This window comes from Chaetodon trifascialis, chromosome 10, assembly GCF_039877785.1.
Source record: "Chaetodon trifascialis isolate fChaTrf1 chromosome 10, fChaTrf1.hap1, whole genome shotgun sequence".
NCBI lineage: Eukaryota > Metazoa > Chordata > Actinopteri > Chaetodontiformes > Chaetodontidae > Chaetodon > Chaetodon trifascialis.
Genome location: NC_092065.1, coordinates 19,340,332 through 19,359,665, shown reverse-complemented (window position 1 = coordinate 19,359,665; position 19,334 = coordinate 19,340,332). Strand labels below are relative to the sequence as shown.

The 19,334-nt window shown below is 40.2% G+C and overlaps 1 protein-coding gene across 6 annotated transcripts in view; it reads right to left on the bottom strand.

The window, feature by feature from the left end:
* Positions 1–2,078: 2,078 nt before the first annotated feature.
* ppp6r3 (protein phosphatase 6, regulatory subunit 3) overlaps positions 2,079–19,334 on the bottom strand; it is a 29,091-nt gene continuing 11,835 nt past the window's right edge. Inside the window, exons 9-26 of one of the 6 annotated variants that reach the window (XM_070971505.1) lie at positions 18,992–19,118; positions 18,339–18,491; positions 17,877–18,026; positions 17,437–17,501; positions 17,073–17,188; positions 16,755–16,840; positions 16,268–16,354; positions 15,290–15,387; positions 11,715–11,769; positions 10,966–11,096; positions 10,389–10,504; positions 9,355–9,571; positions 9,118–9,215; positions 8,598–8,793; positions 6,712–6,729; positions 4,664–4,756; positions 3,234–3,305; positions 2,629–3,048 (exon numbers count right to left, since the gene is read on the bottom strand). In XM_070971505.1, coding sequence (XP_070827606.1) covers positions 2,997–3,048; positions 3,234–3,305; positions 4,664–4,756; positions 6,712–6,729; positions 8,598–8,793; positions 9,118–9,215; positions 9,355–9,571; positions 10,389–10,504; positions 10,966–11,096; positions 11,715–11,769; positions 15,290–15,387; positions 16,268–16,354; positions 16,755–16,840; positions 17,073–17,188; positions 17,437–17,501; positions 17,877–18,026; positions 18,339–18,491; positions 18,992–19,118 — 1,930 coding nt within the window. In that variant the 3' untranslated portion in view covers positions 2,629–2,996. Of the gene's footprint in view, positions 3,049–3,233; positions 3,309–4,663; positions 4,757–6,711; positions 6,730–8,597; positions 8,794–9,117; positions 9,216–9,354; positions 9,572–10,388; positions 10,505–10,965; positions 11,097–11,714; positions 11,770–15,289; positions 15,388–16,267; positions 16,355–16,754; positions 16,841–17,072; positions 17,189–17,436; positions 17,502–17,876; positions 18,027–18,338; positions 18,492–18,991; positions 19,119–19,334 lie in introns of all 6 variants that reach the window. The other 5 variants (XM_070971504.1, XM_070971508.1, XM_070971507.1 and 2 more) reach the window with 5 other exon arrangements.

Genomic DNA, 19,334 nt, shown 5'->3' with positions numbered 1-19,334 from the left:
AATCTTTATTTCTTTAAGGTCCAGTGTGTTGGATTTAGTGACATCTAGCTGTGAGGCTGCATATTGCAACAACCTGAAGACCCCCCTCACCTCACCCCTCCCTTTGCAGGTGTGTAGTAAAACCTTCACTGGGCTGCAAAACTTGTGAAAAGCACTCTCTGGATCCGAGTGTCTGGTTTGTCCATTCTGGGCTACTGTAGAAACATGGTGGACTCTATGGAAGAGGAACCACTAGCAAAAACTTACACACTAATGAAAATAAATATATGAATACTATTGTCGATTTCTGCCATATTTTGCAAATGGATCCCACTAAATCTCACACATCCGTCTGATAATACTTTGAAAGCCCATAAATGTGGGTAATTGTATGGAGACGTAATGAAATAATTTTCACTGTCTGTAAATGAGCTTTCAAAGTCCTGTAACGAGGCTATTCAAAGAAAGAATCTGCAGAGAAACCTCTAGTGGGATTGTGCACTAGGCCTAATAAAACCTCAGTCATGACAGACAAACCAAATAAACCATCTGCAAAAACCACTTAGCCTCAGAAATTAAGATGAAATTTAATTAATTAATAATCGGACAAAAAAAAAGTGGGGTTAAGTTATACTATCATCTGTAAAGACCTTCTTCCCTTCCCAGTGGTACAGAAAACTTTGAATTACAAAACCATTTTCTTTGGAACCAAATCCCAACCAGTGAATCATGTGTTGCCAAGATAAAAAAAAAAAAAAGTCACATTTGGGGAGGGAAAAGGGAGGGGATCAATGGAAAGAAGAGAGGAGGAAGGCTGCAGAAGAGTGAGATTTCTAGCAACATATATAGAAATCATTTCGACCTCAGCTGCAGGTAGATGCATTGGTAACTGGTCTATTTCAGGCTCAGTGCCAAAGTTTCATGCGGACGGATATTCAGCAGAAATGCAGCAACAGATCTGCTGGCAATCAAAATTAGCTGATGTTGATTTTTTCTCAGTAGACTAATAACTGGCCCATCGCAAAAGTTGGTCCTTTATTGATAATGTTAACCAAACAAAGTTAAGTATCTGGCAGCTCAACCGCCAGACATTTCCCTCAGGAATTGGTGAAGACCAAACCAAAGCTAAAAAGCCATTTACACAGAGGCAACTACAGTATGTCTTGACATAAACATGGCAGGTTGGCTTGAAAATTCTAATTTCCAAGTCAACCAAACGCCTCATCAAGGCGGATTTTTAAGTTCAGGTGGTGATTCAAAGAACAAAAAATGGACGCGGAGCAAGCGTGCATTCAGACTGACAACGGCACTAAAAACGCATTGCGTTGCTCAAACTGAATTTCCTGCATTTAACATCACTGCAAAACAAGAGTTCAGGGTGTGTTGTTCTGGTCACTGCTGAGAATATAAAATAGAGGGAGGAAGTCGTCAAGTTTGAGTCAGACATTTGAAGGCGTATCAAAGCAAACTGTGAGGAAGGACTTTACAGCTCTGGAAATGATCAGTTTATCTCCCAACAATTAGCAGGTTCACGAACGTGAACTTGCACTGACCTGACTGGCTGACCTGGCATGTTGTCGGATGTCACAATGCACTGAGCTACGCTCAGCTTCTTTGTCTGAGCTCTCAGTGTAGGCACCACTGACTTGCCAACAACACCTTGAAAAGAAAGGTATTGTCTTGTCTCAGTGCTGTTGTCAGTCTGAACAGAGTATAAGAACAAACACCTGTGGTTGGAACTTGGTCAGCGGCTGATATCACGACTGTCTCGATTTACAGTTTTAACCAGTCCTCTTCAGAAATAAACTCCAATCATGACATGACTGAATCACAGCTGGCTCCATGAGGCTGGGCACTGAACTCATTTGCAAATGGATATTTTCTAATTTCATGCTCCTGCGTGTTCATCTCGAACAGCTTTCATTGTTCCGCTCAGTTCTCGACAATGCAGTAGCTACTTAAAATCACAGTTTTGCACACTGTCTAGATGCATGTCCAACCTGCAATGAAATTTTCCAAATGTGAACATGATCTTAACGGGGGACCCCCCCAGTTGAGAACCGCTGGTCTAAAAGCAGTTTTGGGCCAAAGAAGACAACTGTGGTTCTGAAGAAGTTTAGTTGGGACTGAAAACACCAACTCAGAATGCATTTACAGCTCCCAGTTTAGGCTGTGGTGACGACATACTGTATCTCTCCAGTTTAGCCTTCTAGCTGCGAGGTAGAAACCCAGTTAGCATGAATGCAGCTTGCTAGAAGGGGAGAGGGTGTGTTGGTATGGCTCTTTAGTAACAAAACACAACCATCATCTTACTTCCATAATAAATTAAAAAAAAAAAAAAAAAAAAAAAAAACTATACCAAAAAAGCTCGTCAAATCTTACTCAATGCAGAAGAATACAAGAGAAAACATTTACAAATAATACCTGCAGCAAAATAAACCTTTAAGTGTGGCTTTTAAAATGTGTTTCAATTGGTAGGAGCGGCTTTGCTGAGACACGGACCAATGGTGGGTGAGAATTTTAAACATAGCAACTGTTGTATTACGTGTCAGACTGCTGGATAACAGATCCAGCAATAACAACAGCTTAGTGGTTGGTTGGGTCACCAATCAGCTATTCATGTGGTAATTCATCTTATGTTTCTGTATACATTTTTCATTTTATAAAATATTTTATTCATACAATCATTTCTTTAACTATAGCAACATTACTATTTAATTTTGAGTGGCAAGATATCAGTCGCACATCACCTCATAAGAACAATAGTATATAAACAAATGCTGAAAAAAATTATTCTGTATCCATTTGAGTATGTCTCTCGTTTTGCTTTTCAGTTCATCTTGTGTCTGTACACCTGTCTGTCTGTCTGTCTGTCAGTGATGAGCCGATGGGAGTACTGCTGGTCCTGGTGGGGGCGTGTGATTGGTACAGCTCTGAGCAGTGGCCTCCGCTGACTGGCCAGGAGGAGGGCCCTGCATGGCAGAACAGGCTGGCCATTGGCTGGCATTAGGAGACCCTCATGCCGGCCCATTTACAGCTGGCTCTGAGGACACGGCACTCTGGTCCAGTCTGGAAACGAATGCAAAGAGAGAGATGAAGGCCAGTTTGCAGACAGAATTCAAACGTGTCTATCTCAGAGAAATAAAATAATTAATGCTGGACTGACAGCTCAGTGTGCAGCTGCTTACATTACTCCATACATGACATTTGAGGGGTTTCTTGGTTAAGTGGTGCGCGAGGGCAGTCAGACTTACTTGGCCTCCTCTATGGCTGACATTTCCTCTAGAGGACCATTGGGAAGCTCAGCAGCTGAGCGACACTTCTCACTGCTTGCAGAACATACAGGAAAGGAGAGAAACAAAGATTGGCTAAATAGCGAGCCCGGACTTCTATTAACATGATTCTTGTTGAATCATGTTCTAATGGAAACTAGTAATGGTGCAAAGACAGTCCAAGATATTAATGAACAAAACATTACCAAATATGAAAAATGTTTAAGAAGAAAGACAACATGATGTGATGAGACATTCTGAATATGGAAGTCCATGTCTGAATGTCACTTATAGATCAGAAACCTGATGTTTGTTTCATCCTTTGACTCAATACCTAGACCAGTTACCCTGCTGGTTTAGTACACAGGGCAGACTAAGATGTAACAGCACATTGGCTGAGATTTTTATGTTGTTCTATTGTCAACTATGCATTGGCGCTGCATCTGGTTTAGATTTTGTGGACAAAGCCTCTGTGCTTATGTATGGAGTTGGAACACGCCACTGGAATAATTCGAGACTTCTATGGCATTTGATTATAAGCCATCCATAAACTGATGAATACAAAGGCTATCATAAATCCATTAAATTAGCATATGAATGATCCAATATAGTGATCACACAGGGCTTCTTCTGTCGCTCTGTGGGCTGGATTTGATTTAGATTTTTTGGTTACATGGTGCTTGCAAGGAGAAACGTTAAGACATTGGAGCTTTGTAATGCCATATTTAGAGGAAATCTCTCATTTCTAATCACATTTTTAATTCATCAATTGATTACAAATAAAAAGTCTCTAGTCATTCCAGTAGAACATTCTAACCTCCACACTTACACTGTTATGACAGGTGAGGGCACTGCTGTGCGTTTGATAGCTTGTTGCTCTGAACGAGTTTGCATAAAGCAGACATTTTGGTCTAAATCAGGTTCGGGGTTGATGTCTGCCCATCTTTGGCTTCCCTTTGTTGGGAAGCTTTTATTACACTTTAATAGACTCAACTCGAGTAATATTATCTTTGCTTCACCTGTCTCTCCTTTGCTCTGTATATGTAATACAGGGCAAGCTAGGTAGGCTAGCCAGTTAGCACCAACAGTGCACCATCTTGAAATGCAGAGAGAGAATTGAGCTTTTGTGTTACATGAACCTTAAAGCGATAATAAAATTTACACTGTCAGTGACATAATAGCAGTTAGCAGAGGACGAGCGGAAAGAGGAAATAAAATGTCAAAATAAAGGTCTCTGAACGTGAAGAATTCACAACACAACATAAATATCATATTTTGTTTCCTTCTGGGTTAGGGTGATGTAACTGAACATTTCCATATGAGTAGTGTTGAATACTGCAGAGCCTGTGCAGAGATGTGTTTTGTTTTTGTTTTTTGTTCCAGCTTAGCGGTGTGTGTATGTTGTTCCTGACCCTGTCTTGGGACAGCAGGCTGCGGCTGTTCTCTCCGAATCCACACACTCCACTACTGAGTATTTCTCTGAAGAAGCACTCTTCTCTTCATCACTGGAACACACAGGTACACACACACACACACACACACACACACAAACACACAGATATACATTAATACCATATGAGGTGATTTATACCAACCACTTTCCCCACAGAAACACACAGAGTACAGTGAGGTATGAACAGTGATGCATGATGAACTGACAGACAGAGCACACAGTAAAACAAAGGATGGAGGTGTTGAAATGGGTAACTGTGAACAGTATGTAGGAAAAGCATCAAAATGTACAGCAAATGGAGAAAGTCAACTGTTTTGGTTGTTTAGCTATGATGCGATAGCCAGCAAATTGTAGGCAGGCCTACAAACTGATTTGGACACTGATTAGACCAAAATTGAATGTGCCAGCCGTCAGTCTTGCTTTGTCTCAGAGAACCACCAATAATCTTGATGAGGCCTCAATCAAAGCAAAACACCCACAAACATCCAAATATAATCCAACATTTGAGGGGCTACCTAACAATTATTCCACACTTGCCAATTTCAGAAAAAAGCTGTCATGCTATAAGAAAATGAAACCTGTTAGTTAGTCTAGTTGTATTTGTGGAACATTTTCATTGGACCATTCATGCCGGTATCTTCACGCTTCGTTAAAAGTAGTAGTATATTTTTAATGGTACTTTAGATACAAAAATGGACACAAGAACTCTTGATGAAACTAAAAGGACATTGCTATTATGAAAAATCAATGTCAATGCAAAAAAGAAAAGCTTTGTCCTTCCTGCATAATTTGGCTGCTACTCCTTTGACAGTAAGACTTTGAATGCTTTATGTTTCTGTTTTCTCTAGTTTGAACACGGCGGTCCTGAAGAAACAATGAAAAACTTCATCGGTCAAGTTCAGCTTTTCACAGATATTAGTATTGGCAAAATGTTGGCCAATAACTAACGAGAAATTGTACTGCATAAAAGCCAGAAATATGTTTGAGGACATAAACAGAAAGGGTCTCCATCACAGTTTGTGCACCAGAAAGAACTGACAAGCTTATTTTAACAAAGAGGTCATTTTTGCCAAAATGAAATGAATCTTTAATAAGATACTGATGATACATTTCAGATAAAAAAAGATTTGTGCAGCATGCGTCTGCTGCTCCTATCAGAAACTCGTCTCATTGAATTACAGAAGTTGTGTGCATTGTTCTATGTGCTTAGAGCCTTAGACAAGAGGCCATGCATTAGCTGTCCTGCTGCACAGAACTGTCATGAATAAAGTATTGTCATAAACGACAGAGGAAAGAAGGTAAACGTTTGTCATTCATGTTAACTACTATGCAAACATGGGATTGTAATATGATGCACCATCATCATTTAAATTAATTTTTGTGGTTGCAGGTGTGCTCAGTAACAACCTGATGACCAGATGACGCGCCTACTGTCAGGTTCACTTATGTCTAAATGCATCATTTAAATCAACTGTGCTTACAATACAGGCACAATAACATGTCCAGTATTGTGACTGCTTGAATTTTAGAGTTCATTAAGCAGTTACATCTTTCATTGTGCATTTTCATCTTCATGACTCACAATCTTAAGATGGAGACTGTGGCTGAGGATCACAGCCAATAGAAGTCAGACCATAAAACTGAAATAAACATGAATAAAAATACAAAAAGCCGTTTGTGACCAATAAAAATCCAATTGAGGTGGAGAGGTCCAGGCCAAATCCCAAAACTGGCCAACAATTTCACATGTGTCATTTCAAGTAATAATTTGTTCTTGAATGGGTTTGGCCTATTCAGATAAAGGCCATCACAAAGCTGAATTAACTAAAGAACGGCACTTGGACAACACCTTTGGTAGAAACACATGCAGAATGGAGGTAATGAAATAAACAAACAAGGAGCTGAAACCAAAGAAGAAGATCAAAATTGGGAAAGAAAAGTTGGTGGTTGACGTGACAACAAGACTACATCACGGCTGCAGGCTGATCTCTGATTGGCTGTACATACCGATAAGATTTCAACACTCTGAAGAAGACCACACCCACAACGCACAGCAAGAGAGAGAGGAGGGGAAGCTCAGGTTGTAAGTGTCGCTCAGTTCATCAGACAGTTGTTATTTACTCAGACAGACAATATAATGCAGCATCAACAAGGGGACAAAGGACAGAGGACAACCAACTTTAAAAACCTGTGGATTTAGGATAGACAAGTATGAAACAATCACTCCCTGTGGGACTGAAAGGAGGCTGTAAAAGCTTTGTAGATCAGTAATTTGTGCAGAATGGGGGCTATCGTCAGCTTGGATTAATGTCATCTACGATGGATTCCAATAACGAAAGACTGTCATGGTGGAAAAGGCGTTGGGATGTTCAGAGAAACATTTCATAACACTCAAAAATGACCCTTTTACTATCCATCTCATCGTGTTCAAGTGTGTGCAAATTGAGACAGAAGAAGTGTATTTGGCCATATGCATACATTTAGACTTTTCATTTCAGCGTGTTTCCCCACTCATAGTATGGTGGAATATCGTTTTTAAGCCTTAATACACAATTTGTACATAGCAAGTTCTCTCCACATCGCCTTGGATCAGGATTTTTTTTTTTGCCACTCTGTTACTTGAGCTATAAGCACCAAAATGTAAGACAACAGAACGAGTCTAAAGACCCTACTACTTTTGTGATACCACAGAAGTTTAGACATGGATAAAACAGCCAAAGTTGAACACAATTTAACCAATGAGGTTAAATACTGTCCAAAAAAAAGGTGCGTATATTGTAAAAGCCATCTGAAACAGCTGATCACATCCTTCCATAACCAAACTGTGTCTCACTCTGCGCCTTGCATTGTGAACATTGCACACTACCATGCAATTCAAATGTGCACATTAATAAAATAATTCAGTATATTATAGTGATCAAGTCTGTCCTGGTCAAATTGATCACTGTAAGCGGATGATTATTATAACTAAATGTTTTTTCTTTTTCTCTACTCTACAGTCGGCTGTTCTTCTCCCCCACTCCAGTAGGTGGTGGTTAAACTTCATGAAACAATTTGGCTGGACTCGATATGAAATGCTCCCTGAACGGTGGAGCCCCTTTTCCTCACAGCTGCCAGAAACCACCAAACTGAGCCATTGTGCAAGTTAAACAAAATGCTCCTTGTGCACTCTGAAGATAGCTACGATAAAGCTCCAACATGCAACAGCTCCAACATCTAGGAATAGGAATGATTCTGATGACTGGAACTGATCACTTTAAGTGGTTTCCAATGTAATAATACGTTTAACAAACTAGTATTTCTCGTGTGAACTAGCAAGGGTAGCAATGTTTAATTAAATAGTTGGCTAATGGCACACATCCCAAGCTATTATCCTGACCTGGAAACTAGTTTTGACTGTGTGTGTGTGTGTGTGTGTGTGTGTGTGTGTGTCTGTGTGTGTGTGTGGTATGTGTGAGGCTCAGTCACATGAAGCAGGATAAATTGATATTTTGGTGAAATTGTGTATTCAGCTAAGTACTTGGGACAATGCCCAGCAATATTACGATAATCCAAGTGAAGCATTTTAATTTAAACCTCTGTAACTAGCAGATGCCTTTGAAGGGCCTGGGGCTCATCACAGACCTCGGTGATAAATTTAACACTGCCTCTACAGGAACAATGATGAGGGCATTCAGAACAAAGCAGATGTGACAACACCAATGAAACACCTCCTGACAAGTTGCCACTCTGGCAAGGACACCATGATGTAAGTGAGCGTTCCAGTGCTCCCATCTTGGGTTTTTTGAAAGCCGAAACCACAACTTAAGCATTGTAACTGCTACTCATGACATTCAGTCGTTCAGCATAAAGAGCTGTGTAGTGTTTTCTGTGTGTGTGTGTGTTTGGCGAACCTCTTGAAGACGGCGGTCTCGGTCTTGGCGTCAACAGTGAGGCTGACGGTTTCTTTCATGGAGCCATTGATGACTGTCTCTGTGATGCTGCGCTGTTCACAACAGGCTGTTTCCTCCTCCGCTTTAGATCTCCCACAATCCTTAGGTGAGGTGGAGGAGGGAGAGGCCACACCGGTGCCCAACCAGCCATCACAGTCTAGGGGGTTTTAAGAAAGGCGACAATAGTGTCAGTTCTGACCAAAGTCAAGATCATTCAAGCTGCTACACCACAACAGCTCACAGCTACCGTGACAGGAGGTATATTCACTCCCGCTGAATGTAATTTTGGGTTGTTAAGATTTTGCTACTGAAAAACAAAGTGAAATGGTTTAGCTTGTCAAACTGGGAGCACAGGGCAGAGTTAGGACCACAGATATATACATTTTACAGAGAGCCCTGGTGTGTGCATGTGTGTGTGTGTGTGTGTGTGTGTGTGTGTGTGTGTGTGTTTATGTGTGTGTCTCATGAACACACATCTCACCTTCAGGCTGCATGGGTGCATTGACCCCCAGAGGGTCCATTGTCTCTATGCTGGTTTCCATAGCAACAGGAGAGTTGCACCGCAGAGGGTCTTTGGGGCTGAAAGAGAGCAATGTGTTTGATGAAGTCCTCTTTCAGATTCAAAGACAATGACAAAAGCCAAACGCAAGCAATGCTCTCCTGCAACTGCAGCGCTGCGGGCAGAGAAACTGAACCACAGTTTGACACGACGTCCTACCTGACAGGGGTGAAATTTGAGAAATCAGCCCAGCCTGTTTCAGAGTTGGAGGAGGTGGCGGGAGAGGCGCTCCATCCTGCCTCAGGGAGGACTTCTGTGGAAGCGGGGGAGGAGGACAAAGGACAGGGGGCAGCAGGGTTGGTGGGGCTGGAGGCTGGAGCAGTCGATGTACCTGTGTCCATGGGGATGTCATCGAAGTTGGCTGTCCACACGGGCCCTAAATAAATAATAAAAACAGTCAGAAAAAGTAAGGTACTGAAAAAAAAAATCAAAATAATAACCTTGAACTAATCTGCCCACGCATACTTACCCCACAGACAGAAACCATACGCTCATTCCATAACTCTCACCATCAGCACTGCATGCAAAAATCTAACCTTGTTTTAACCACTGTATGCACGGCACACACACCTGCACAATTATATTGGAAATTGCAGGCTGCTGGGCTGACAGTGGCCCTGTTGGAAAATTTGTACATGTTTCCCAACACAACAGTGCCGGAAAAGAACAGAACAGCGCAGCCTTGTAGTTATGGTGAATGCAGACAGACGAGAGCCTGAAAATCTTTCATTATCACTGAGTCTGCTCTTTGGGAACATTATAGTTCTCCCTACAATGACAATGGACAAAGATCAGATGAAGGCCAGATGCCAGCATTGCTCAAGTGCAATCAGGTATGTAGCTGGCTGTATGTTGAACTTGCTCAATCATTTGAGGCGGCATCACCTGAATGAAGAGGCCAAGGAAGCACAATACCGGTCAAAACAGACAACATAAGAAACACTACGAATGCAATGAGTGAAGCTGAACTGGCCCCCTAAAACTGAATACTTTGAACATACAATTACTTTAGCAGCACAAAAAGTAAGAGGAATCAACCAGATGTCAGACTCACTTTGAAATGCTGGGCCTTATTCTAACTCAAATCCTGAAACGAGTTCAGACAAAGCTTCAAACCAGCAAAAATGTTCCTTGGGTATGTTTGTCATTGTTCTATCCTTGGGTTGATAGGTTGTATCCTGAGGCACACCAACCTGTGTCGACTTCCATTCTGTCATCGGTGCTGGGGTTGGGAGCTTCAAATGGATCCCTCTTCACATCCTCCTCCTCCGAGTCTGTGCTCTCCTCACTGTCTGTGCTGCCTGAGCTCCTGCCACCAACACACACAGATTAAGAGTTAATTAGGAGTTATTTCCACATACAACAGTTGGCCAACAAAAACAAACCTAAGTTACGCCTTGTGCATCTAACAGACAAGCTTAGTGAGTCTCTGTGAGTATCAGTAGCACAGATGAACTATGAATTACAGACTTAGACTCGAGCAAAGAACTAAAGATCTTCACATATTGTGCTCATGTTTACTAACTTGACTTTTGGCTTTATACCAAAATAACCTGGCAGATGCTTACGTTTTGCAATGAAGTGTGTTTTATTTGCACAGGCAAGTTCTATGTACTTTGTTAAGTTGAGGGACAATTACTTGAAAATGTGAAAAGCAAATTAATGTTCATTCAGTGTGCCACGACACAGAGAAGTGTGTGTGTGTGTGTGTGTGTGTGTGTGTGTGTGTGTGTGTGTGTGTGTGTGTGTGTGTGTGTGTTTTTAACTGACCTGGGGCGTCTTTGTGCCTCTGGTGCAAAGGTGACATCTTTTTCATCCCAGATATCCTCCTCATCTGAACCAGCATCTTCAAACTGCTGGATTTTCTCCTTACAGCGTGCCTCAAACAAAGCTATATTTGCCTGGGGAGAACACACACACACACATACACACGGGCCACATACTTACAAAAACACTGTTTATATTGACAGTACATACACATACAAACTAGAGCTGGATCCTGCAGAACAAAAGCCACTCAGCCGTGAAGCAGACACTAACATGTATACCTCCAGTATCCTCGCACAACAGCTGTTACTGTATATAAATGTATATGTGTGTATGTGTGTGTAAATCTCTATCTAAATATCTTTATTGGTAGATATTGATATGGACATAGATATATAAAATCACTTTTGGAGGTTTGACCTTTGTGCTTTGCTCCAACTTGTAGTTTTTATCTAGATGAATCGTCTTCTTAGTGTTTTATTAATTCCTTAATATCTTAGTTTCTATAAGACTGTCTGAATAAATAAAGATTAAATAAATAAATATTCTATGCATCTGCCATACATTTGCAGTCTAGGAAGTATTGTGGCATCTGCTTCTACATGAATGTTAACAGTGATATCAGGAAATATAACACATGCCATATTAATAAATTACACAAAATACACATTTAATTCATGAAAACTGATCTTTCCTGTCTCATTCACTTTCTACTTATGAATTAAAGATTGATCAATGATCAAAGTACTTACACTTTCATTTGTATTCAGTGAAAAATTGATGTCTGATATTCTATCAAAGGGAATACTGCAATGTTAAAGAGAACAGAGTTTAGTTTAGTTAGGGTCATTAGGCATCCACATATATTGCAACACACAGGCAGACAGCTCGAGCACACAGCTGGAACACTTCATGTTCAACACTGCAGGGAAAACTAAAACTTCCTCTCACCCCATGCCAGCTCTACGGTAACATAAAGATAGTGCTGAAGAAACATGGTTTTTGACACTTTTGCTCTTAACTTGCATGTTTTCTGTTGTAAACTGATCAAAGAAAACAGAGAATCATATGCAGGCCCCGCTGGAAGTAACAGCATTTTTACAAGAAAACCAAAATAGCCACGTTCAACGTATAATATAATCAGAATATATTCTGATGTGCCCAACACTTAAAACAGTATCAATAGTTTGAGGAAAAGCCAATATTTAGGGAAACTGTTTGTCATCTTACCAAAAGTCTGGTAACATTAATATAAGCTTAAGACTTGGCCTAGCTTAGAACAAAGACTGGAAGCACAGGGGAACTGCTAGCCTAGCTCTGTTAAGGGTGAGAAACAATAATAATAATAATAATAATAATAATAATAATAATAATAATAAAAACACCTTCCACCAACTCCTGATATACAGTTGCATGAAAAGTTTGGCCACTCCTAGTCACCATCTATGTTACTGTGAATAGCTAAGTGAGGAGAAGATGAACTGATCTCCAAATGCGATGAAGTTAAAGATGAAAAATCCTCTTCAACATTTTAAGGATTTGTCTATTTATGAAAGATGCACCGAGCAATAGTTCTCTGATGCCCCATAAGCAGCTGCCTAGCACTCTGAAAATCAAAATAATTGATGTGCCCAAATGTGCCCACAAAGCAGGAGAAGGCAATGGCAGTCAACAGAAACAGTGGAGGTCAAGCTGAGGTCTGGAAGACCATGACCCATTGAAGAGAAGTGCTCCCAGGATTGCTAGAAAGGCAAATCACCCCTGTTTAATTGCAAAAGACCTTCAGGAAGATTTTGCAGACTCTGGAAAGGTGGTGCACTGCTCTGCTGTGCATTCAACACCTGCACAACTATGAGCTTTGTGGAAGAGTAATCAGAGGAAAACCTTTCCTGTGCTCTCATCACAATATTCAGAATCAGAAGTTTACAAAGAACCAGCTGAAAAGAGCACCTCTCCAACTGTCAAGCATGACTGGATCCATCATGCTTTGGGCTGGCGTTGCTGCCAGTGGCATGGAGAGCCGTCTGGAAGCTGTGAATGACTTAGAATATGGCTTCTACAACATAATGATTGTACACACCTGAAAATCCATAATGGACTACCTCCTGTTCCTTTTTTGTCATTTGTAACGGTAGAAAGATGAAAATTTAAAAAGGAAATCTTCCTGAAAATATTAAAGAAATGTGTCATCTTTAACTTAATGTGATCTGGAAATCTCCTTTGACTCGCTTAGCTATTCACAGTAGCAGAAAAGATGATTACTTTAATTATTCATCTGCAGATGATTTCTCAATTACTCATTGATCTACAAAATATAAGACAATAGTGAAAATGCTTGCCACAGTTTTCCGAGTACAATGTTCAGTCTATTATACAGTAAGACAAAGAAAATCAGCAAAATCTCCCTTTTGAGAACCAAGGACCATGAAATATTGAAAACTAACTTCTACAGTTAATAAATAAGCAAACAGTCGCTAATGCATATTCTTCAATACTCTCTGCCTTAAGTTGAGAGAAATACTTGTGTTACGTGTGAAAAGCCTGAGTTGGGCCTCATTTCATCAGTGGAATCATTTCACCAGACAGTGGTGCAACCTCTTCCACTGTCGTCCAGTGTGACTGACTGCTTGGTTGGTTGACAGAGCTCTTGGCAGCCATGTATGAGACACACTTTTTGTTTCGTTTTTTTGGCTGTTTGGAAATGTGCTGTAAAACTTCAGACTTGACATTGTGGGTTAAGGAGCAGTTACTTGTTTGCACCATTTCTTGAACAAGGCAGGATATATACACGCATTTGTGTGTAGATATATGATAGATATATATATTTATCCTTTTATCATTTGACTGAACTGCACTTGCAGTTTCTCCCTGCTTCCAGTTTTTGCTCTTCTTGTCTGACTAGTAAAAAAAAAAAGGTCAGATTGTAGCTTTTAATAAGCACTATCAAAAAATCAGGTTATTCTAGAAAGCTACAACACCCTCAATCTTTCCAGGAGGAAAGAAGTGAAAAGGTTGCAATACATAATCAAGACAAAAACACACTAAGAGTAAAGTTTAACTCCAGTCCACACATGAGCCGACAATCCCCATTCAAAACAACTCACACCAGCCTACAAACCCCAAACTCTGCAATTTCTCCATCTCATTACTCTATTACTAACCCCTACTCAAAGTTTGGGAATTGAACAACTAACATGGCACATATTGACTACATTAAGGGAATCCCAAATCACTGTACCTTCCAAATTGTGCATTCATGATAACTGGTAGGTATCTGACCTGAATAGGATGCATTTTTTAAAGCACTGTAGCAGTGCAGACAATGTGTGTTGCACATTTGGTTAGGTTTTGTTGACCTTGTTGACCATAAAGTGTATGTCAGATACATTCCATGAATCGTGACTGCACAGATGGGAAGACCACCAGCAAGACCTTAGTCTTAACTAGAATGGAAGCATAATCAGGGCCACCAATACAACAGCTCTGTAAATTACTTAGTTCAACGTCACACACAGTTGCATCTTTGTCAAAGAAGTTTGGTCAAATTTTGTTATTGAATTTGTCATCCTTACAGTTTCATCTTTCAACACTGGCATAAAAAAGCATCATGTAGAACTGTTTGTATTGGTGTATTGCTCATTTCCCTCAGCCCATTTCTCATTTTGCATAGTCTGATGATGCTAAGCCCATTATCTATGTTAAATGAAAAAAGCTTGTTGAAAAAGGCCTCTTCACCCCACAAACTGCTTAAAGTGAGGAAGACATTTTAAATCACTGATCAACTACCAGCTATCTCCCACAGCCCACAACCTTTGCAGAAGATCACACCCCCAAAACCAGCTCGCCCTAAGGACCGTACAAAGGGACAGCACACCACAACAACACAAAGCTGGATATGGTTTCTTCTTTTTAAACCACATTTTCTATATATTATGGCAGCCACATCAAAAATGATATGAGGTATATCTGGGAAGTAACGGCATTAGTTTTAATGCCTGAGCAAGATGGTTATAATTACTGCAATTGATCTTTTTCTGTCACAAACTAAAGGTTTCTGATCCAATAGAAGAACTTCAGACTCATCAAAATGAAGCTGCATGTCATTTAGTGGCATTCTCAACAATTGTATTTTGAAATGTCACGGTAATGGGGCACAGAATAAAGTGCTTAAAGCCTTTTCTTATGATATGTAAATAAATATGCCATTAGTGACTGAACAAATAAACAACCCCCCACCAGCTTTGTAATGTCCTCAGTGCCCTATCCCTTTTTGTCTTACACAGTAATATTTAGACAGCAAGTCCAATCATGCAGGATGAGTACTCACTCCACAACATCGTCCTGATCAGCAAACTCTTCGTCATTGAAGCCGAACTGCTCAATAAAATTGGACGTCATTTGTTGCATCTGATAATCAGAAAAGGCCTGGCAAAACCCAGGACCAACGATAATGATATAGTCTTGGCTCTACACAAAGCTGGTCATTACTTGCAGTACAGGAAATAGAAAATGCATATACTGAGTTGTAAAAACAAAGACTGTGTAAACATGTAGGCTAGACAGGTTAATAGCTAAAACAGCAAAAACATGCATTTTACAGTCAGATGCCAAAATGCTTTAACAGTAGTTAAAATAAACCTGTCAGTTCATTTCTATTTAAAGTAACTATAAAGGTTCCTAAGTGACATTAATAGTTCAGTAAAACAATAAAAAACATGGTAGAGATGTTGCTATATTACTGTGCATGACCCATAGTCACAGAATGTTTTCGGATTAAAGGCCTGATGACAGAGACATGTTGATTTGATCTCAATGAGATGAAACAAGTTCAAACTCCAACTCCAAAAAAGGATGCTGTGAATGAAGTCGATGAGGTAAAACATTAAATATATTGTCTTTGTATCATTTCCAATTGAGGATATTTCAAAAAGGACTTGCAATTGACTTCATTGATCACAAATGATGTTTTACGCAGCGTCCCAACTTTTTCGGAGCTGGGCTTGTATAATATTGAGTGAGGTATTTTGGGGGGCTATAGAAGAAAGCTGATGATTTATTCCCTTTCCATGCAAGCTGTTTTAAAAGTAATTTTAGCCAAGAAGGACTGATTCTTATTTTTGCCTCCAATAGATATCCATGTATATCCAAAGAAAGGTTCATATGGCAAAGCAACAGAGCTCCTGAGTGACTTATGGACATTGGCACATTAGCTAGGTCTGTGTGGCTATGGGCCTGCTTTGTGTGCAGGTAACACATTTGTGTGTGTGTGTGTGCATGTGCACTTATGTGTTTGTTTAACTCTTACTTGTTGTAGAGAGGAGTCCTGGTGAAAGCCGCTGTCTTTAAAGTCCACCTCATCATCACTGGAGGAATGGATGTGGTGTGTATTCACCTAGAAGAAAAAATAATGTAAAAAAAAAAAGGTTGGCCTTTGAGGACAAAATGCATTTCACAACACACTAATGAACAGGGATGGTGGTGCCAACATGTTATAATATAATTAACTGTTCTTGACATTGGCTTGTTCTGTGCTGCAGTGCATCCTAGTCTAAATCTCTCTGAAAATGTACGGTGCAGTCCATGAGTAATTAAGATCGGACACATGTGTTGAGTTGGATCTGTACTCTGTAAACTGGATCTAGGAATAAAAGAGCCACTGTTTAATCTCAAATCCAATGTGCTGGACTGCACAGCCAACATAACAAAATGTGTCCCTGTCTTTACAACTGAATGGAACCTAACATGTACAGTGAAATACATAATAAAGTGTTAATGTCCATGTGGTTACTCACCAGGTCGACAGTGTTTCTCTTGTTTGTGTCAGCCAGCTGCCCAGAAAGAAAAGCTTCCCATTTCTCTCTGTCCTCTGCCGGGAGCTCTGTGTCACACGTACACATTCATAAACACAGACACACAAACACAGTTCTTCTCGAACGCCACTAGTTGTTTTGAGACATGAAAATAGGGCTAAGTGATGCCACAGGAAGATTCCTGCCCAGTAACCAGTACTACCATGACAACTTCACACAATATAGTCAATAGTCTACTGAGAGAAGCACATAAAGGTAATCTACAGATGATGAGGTCCTCAGACCGAAGCGAGTCCTTACCAGAGATGAGCTGTTGTATCTGTGGTCCATTAGGGCCTTTGTCACAGTTATGAACTATAGAGTTGGCTATTCTGGTGAGGTGACCCATGTAGCCTCGTCGCCGACCACCTTCCGCCCTAAAACACAAAAAACACATCAATAAGATTATGAGGACATTACTTTCTGAGTCGACCACTAAAGACAAGCATCGCTCTCTAATCTAATCTGAACCATGACCAGAAGGGATCATAGCAGAGCAGCAAAACACTTTTGGGTCTGTTGTATTCTTTTCAATTCTACTACTGAAAATGCCAACACAATAAAACATTATTACACCCTGACAAAGTTACCCATGGTCTCATGTGCTGCAGAGCATAATACTCACTGTTCTTTCTCATTGGAGCTCCAGGCGTCTACAATTCTCTGTATAAACTGGCACTTTTGAAACAGCTGGTGGAGAAAAATACAGACAAATTAAATACAACTAATTCAGGGTGCCTGTGATGTCTGCATACTGCTGCCGTGCCTGCAATGAAACACACAAAAACTCCTTCACTGCATCATTGATAAGCCTTCACTATCTGCCAGTCTGGAATATGTACAGTACAATATGCAGTCACAGCCATGGAAACACATTACGGCAGAGATTAACCAGATTACCTCTGGAAATGTGACACAGTCTTTACCGTCACATAAGGGTTACTGTCATTTCCACTGACTTTTATGGTCAAGAATTTCTTTTTATCTGTGTCAAGACAGCTTTAGTTTGCTAAAATGCAGCAAATGGATGTTAGCATCTCTTTTTCTCTAGTATTCCAATCTTACATGTTTGATGAGGATGCTCTCCCTTGCATGTTCTTGCTCTGTGTCTGGCTGGGTGTCAGTGGGGGCGGGGGGCATAGCCAGAATCATGGCTGTGCAGATCTCCACCTGAATGTGGAGGAAGTTGTTCCAGATGTATTTGAAATACATATCCTGTGGAGCAAAACAAAAAAATAAAGAGAGACATGAGTAAACTGTTTGAATAGTCCAATACTGAGTGCTGCTTTGATAGGACACTAAAGAAAAAAAGGTATCTTCTTATTTTTTGTTTAGTTTTCGTATGTTCTTACCATAAAATAAAGTAACATTCTATTCAACTATCTATACCTGCGGTGACACACACACATATACGCAATATACATACATTCACACACACTGTAGTTAGCTTGGTATGAGGTAGAGAAAGGGGAAAAAAATCTGTTTAAATGGCTAAAAACAAATACCAAAAACACAGAAAGTACTCACTAGTATGACTCCCAGTGTGTTGAGGTTAATGAGTTCTGTGTTGATGCTGTGTGTGTTGCTCTGCAACAAGCTGGCCACCAGTCTGACAACATTGAGCCTGGTGTTGCCCACAGGAGGGTCCAGCACCCCCCACGTTGTCTTCATCATATTCCTCTGTAGGTGGAGAATGAAAGAATGGACGAAGAAATTAATTATTAAAAACAGATATACACACAACTTCATACTTATAGTATGTGGTAGAGGACTGTATCACACTATTTCGTAACTGGACTGAATGTCATCTTCAGCTGCTTTCCAAATAAAAAAAAATGATATTACTACTAGAAACTCTCTGACATCTGCAAAAACATAAGATAGGATCATCAATGACTCACCCCCTAGAGGGGACATTTAGGTATTACAGCAGCACAAGGACAGAAATAAGTATATATAAAGAAATGTAAAAGAAATAGCTAAACGTGTATAAAATAAAAATAAGAGAATAAAATGAAACCTTCTAATTCAAACTCAACTTAAAAAAAGCTGATAATGGGTTGCCTAAAAGGATTAAATTAATAAATGAAAGCGTTCCATGCAGACTGCAACCTATCAAGTCAATCTACCATACATTTTGTTACTGAAAAACAGCTTACAGCTGTCTGTGTTTTTTTTACCTTTGGGGGTTCCAGTAGCAGCTGGTGAAAGTCTTTGAGTCGGGGTCTCACAGCCTCCAGGATGCTGTGGTTGACTGAGAATGAAGGGTGTGACATCCCAGGGGGGCACTCCATATGTCCCTCAAACCTACAACATGGAAAGGCATAACCTCATGAACTGGCTTACCAAACACAATGTAGCATTGCCAGCTTTTTTGGACTGTGCCTACTGTCACAGACTGGCAAAATAATCAGGGGTTAGGAATCTCATATTGAAGCACATATAAACAATGTTTTCCCTAAACCTCTACCAAAATAGTGGGAGCATTAACAGTAATAATGGGGGTGGGTAGACATTAAACTA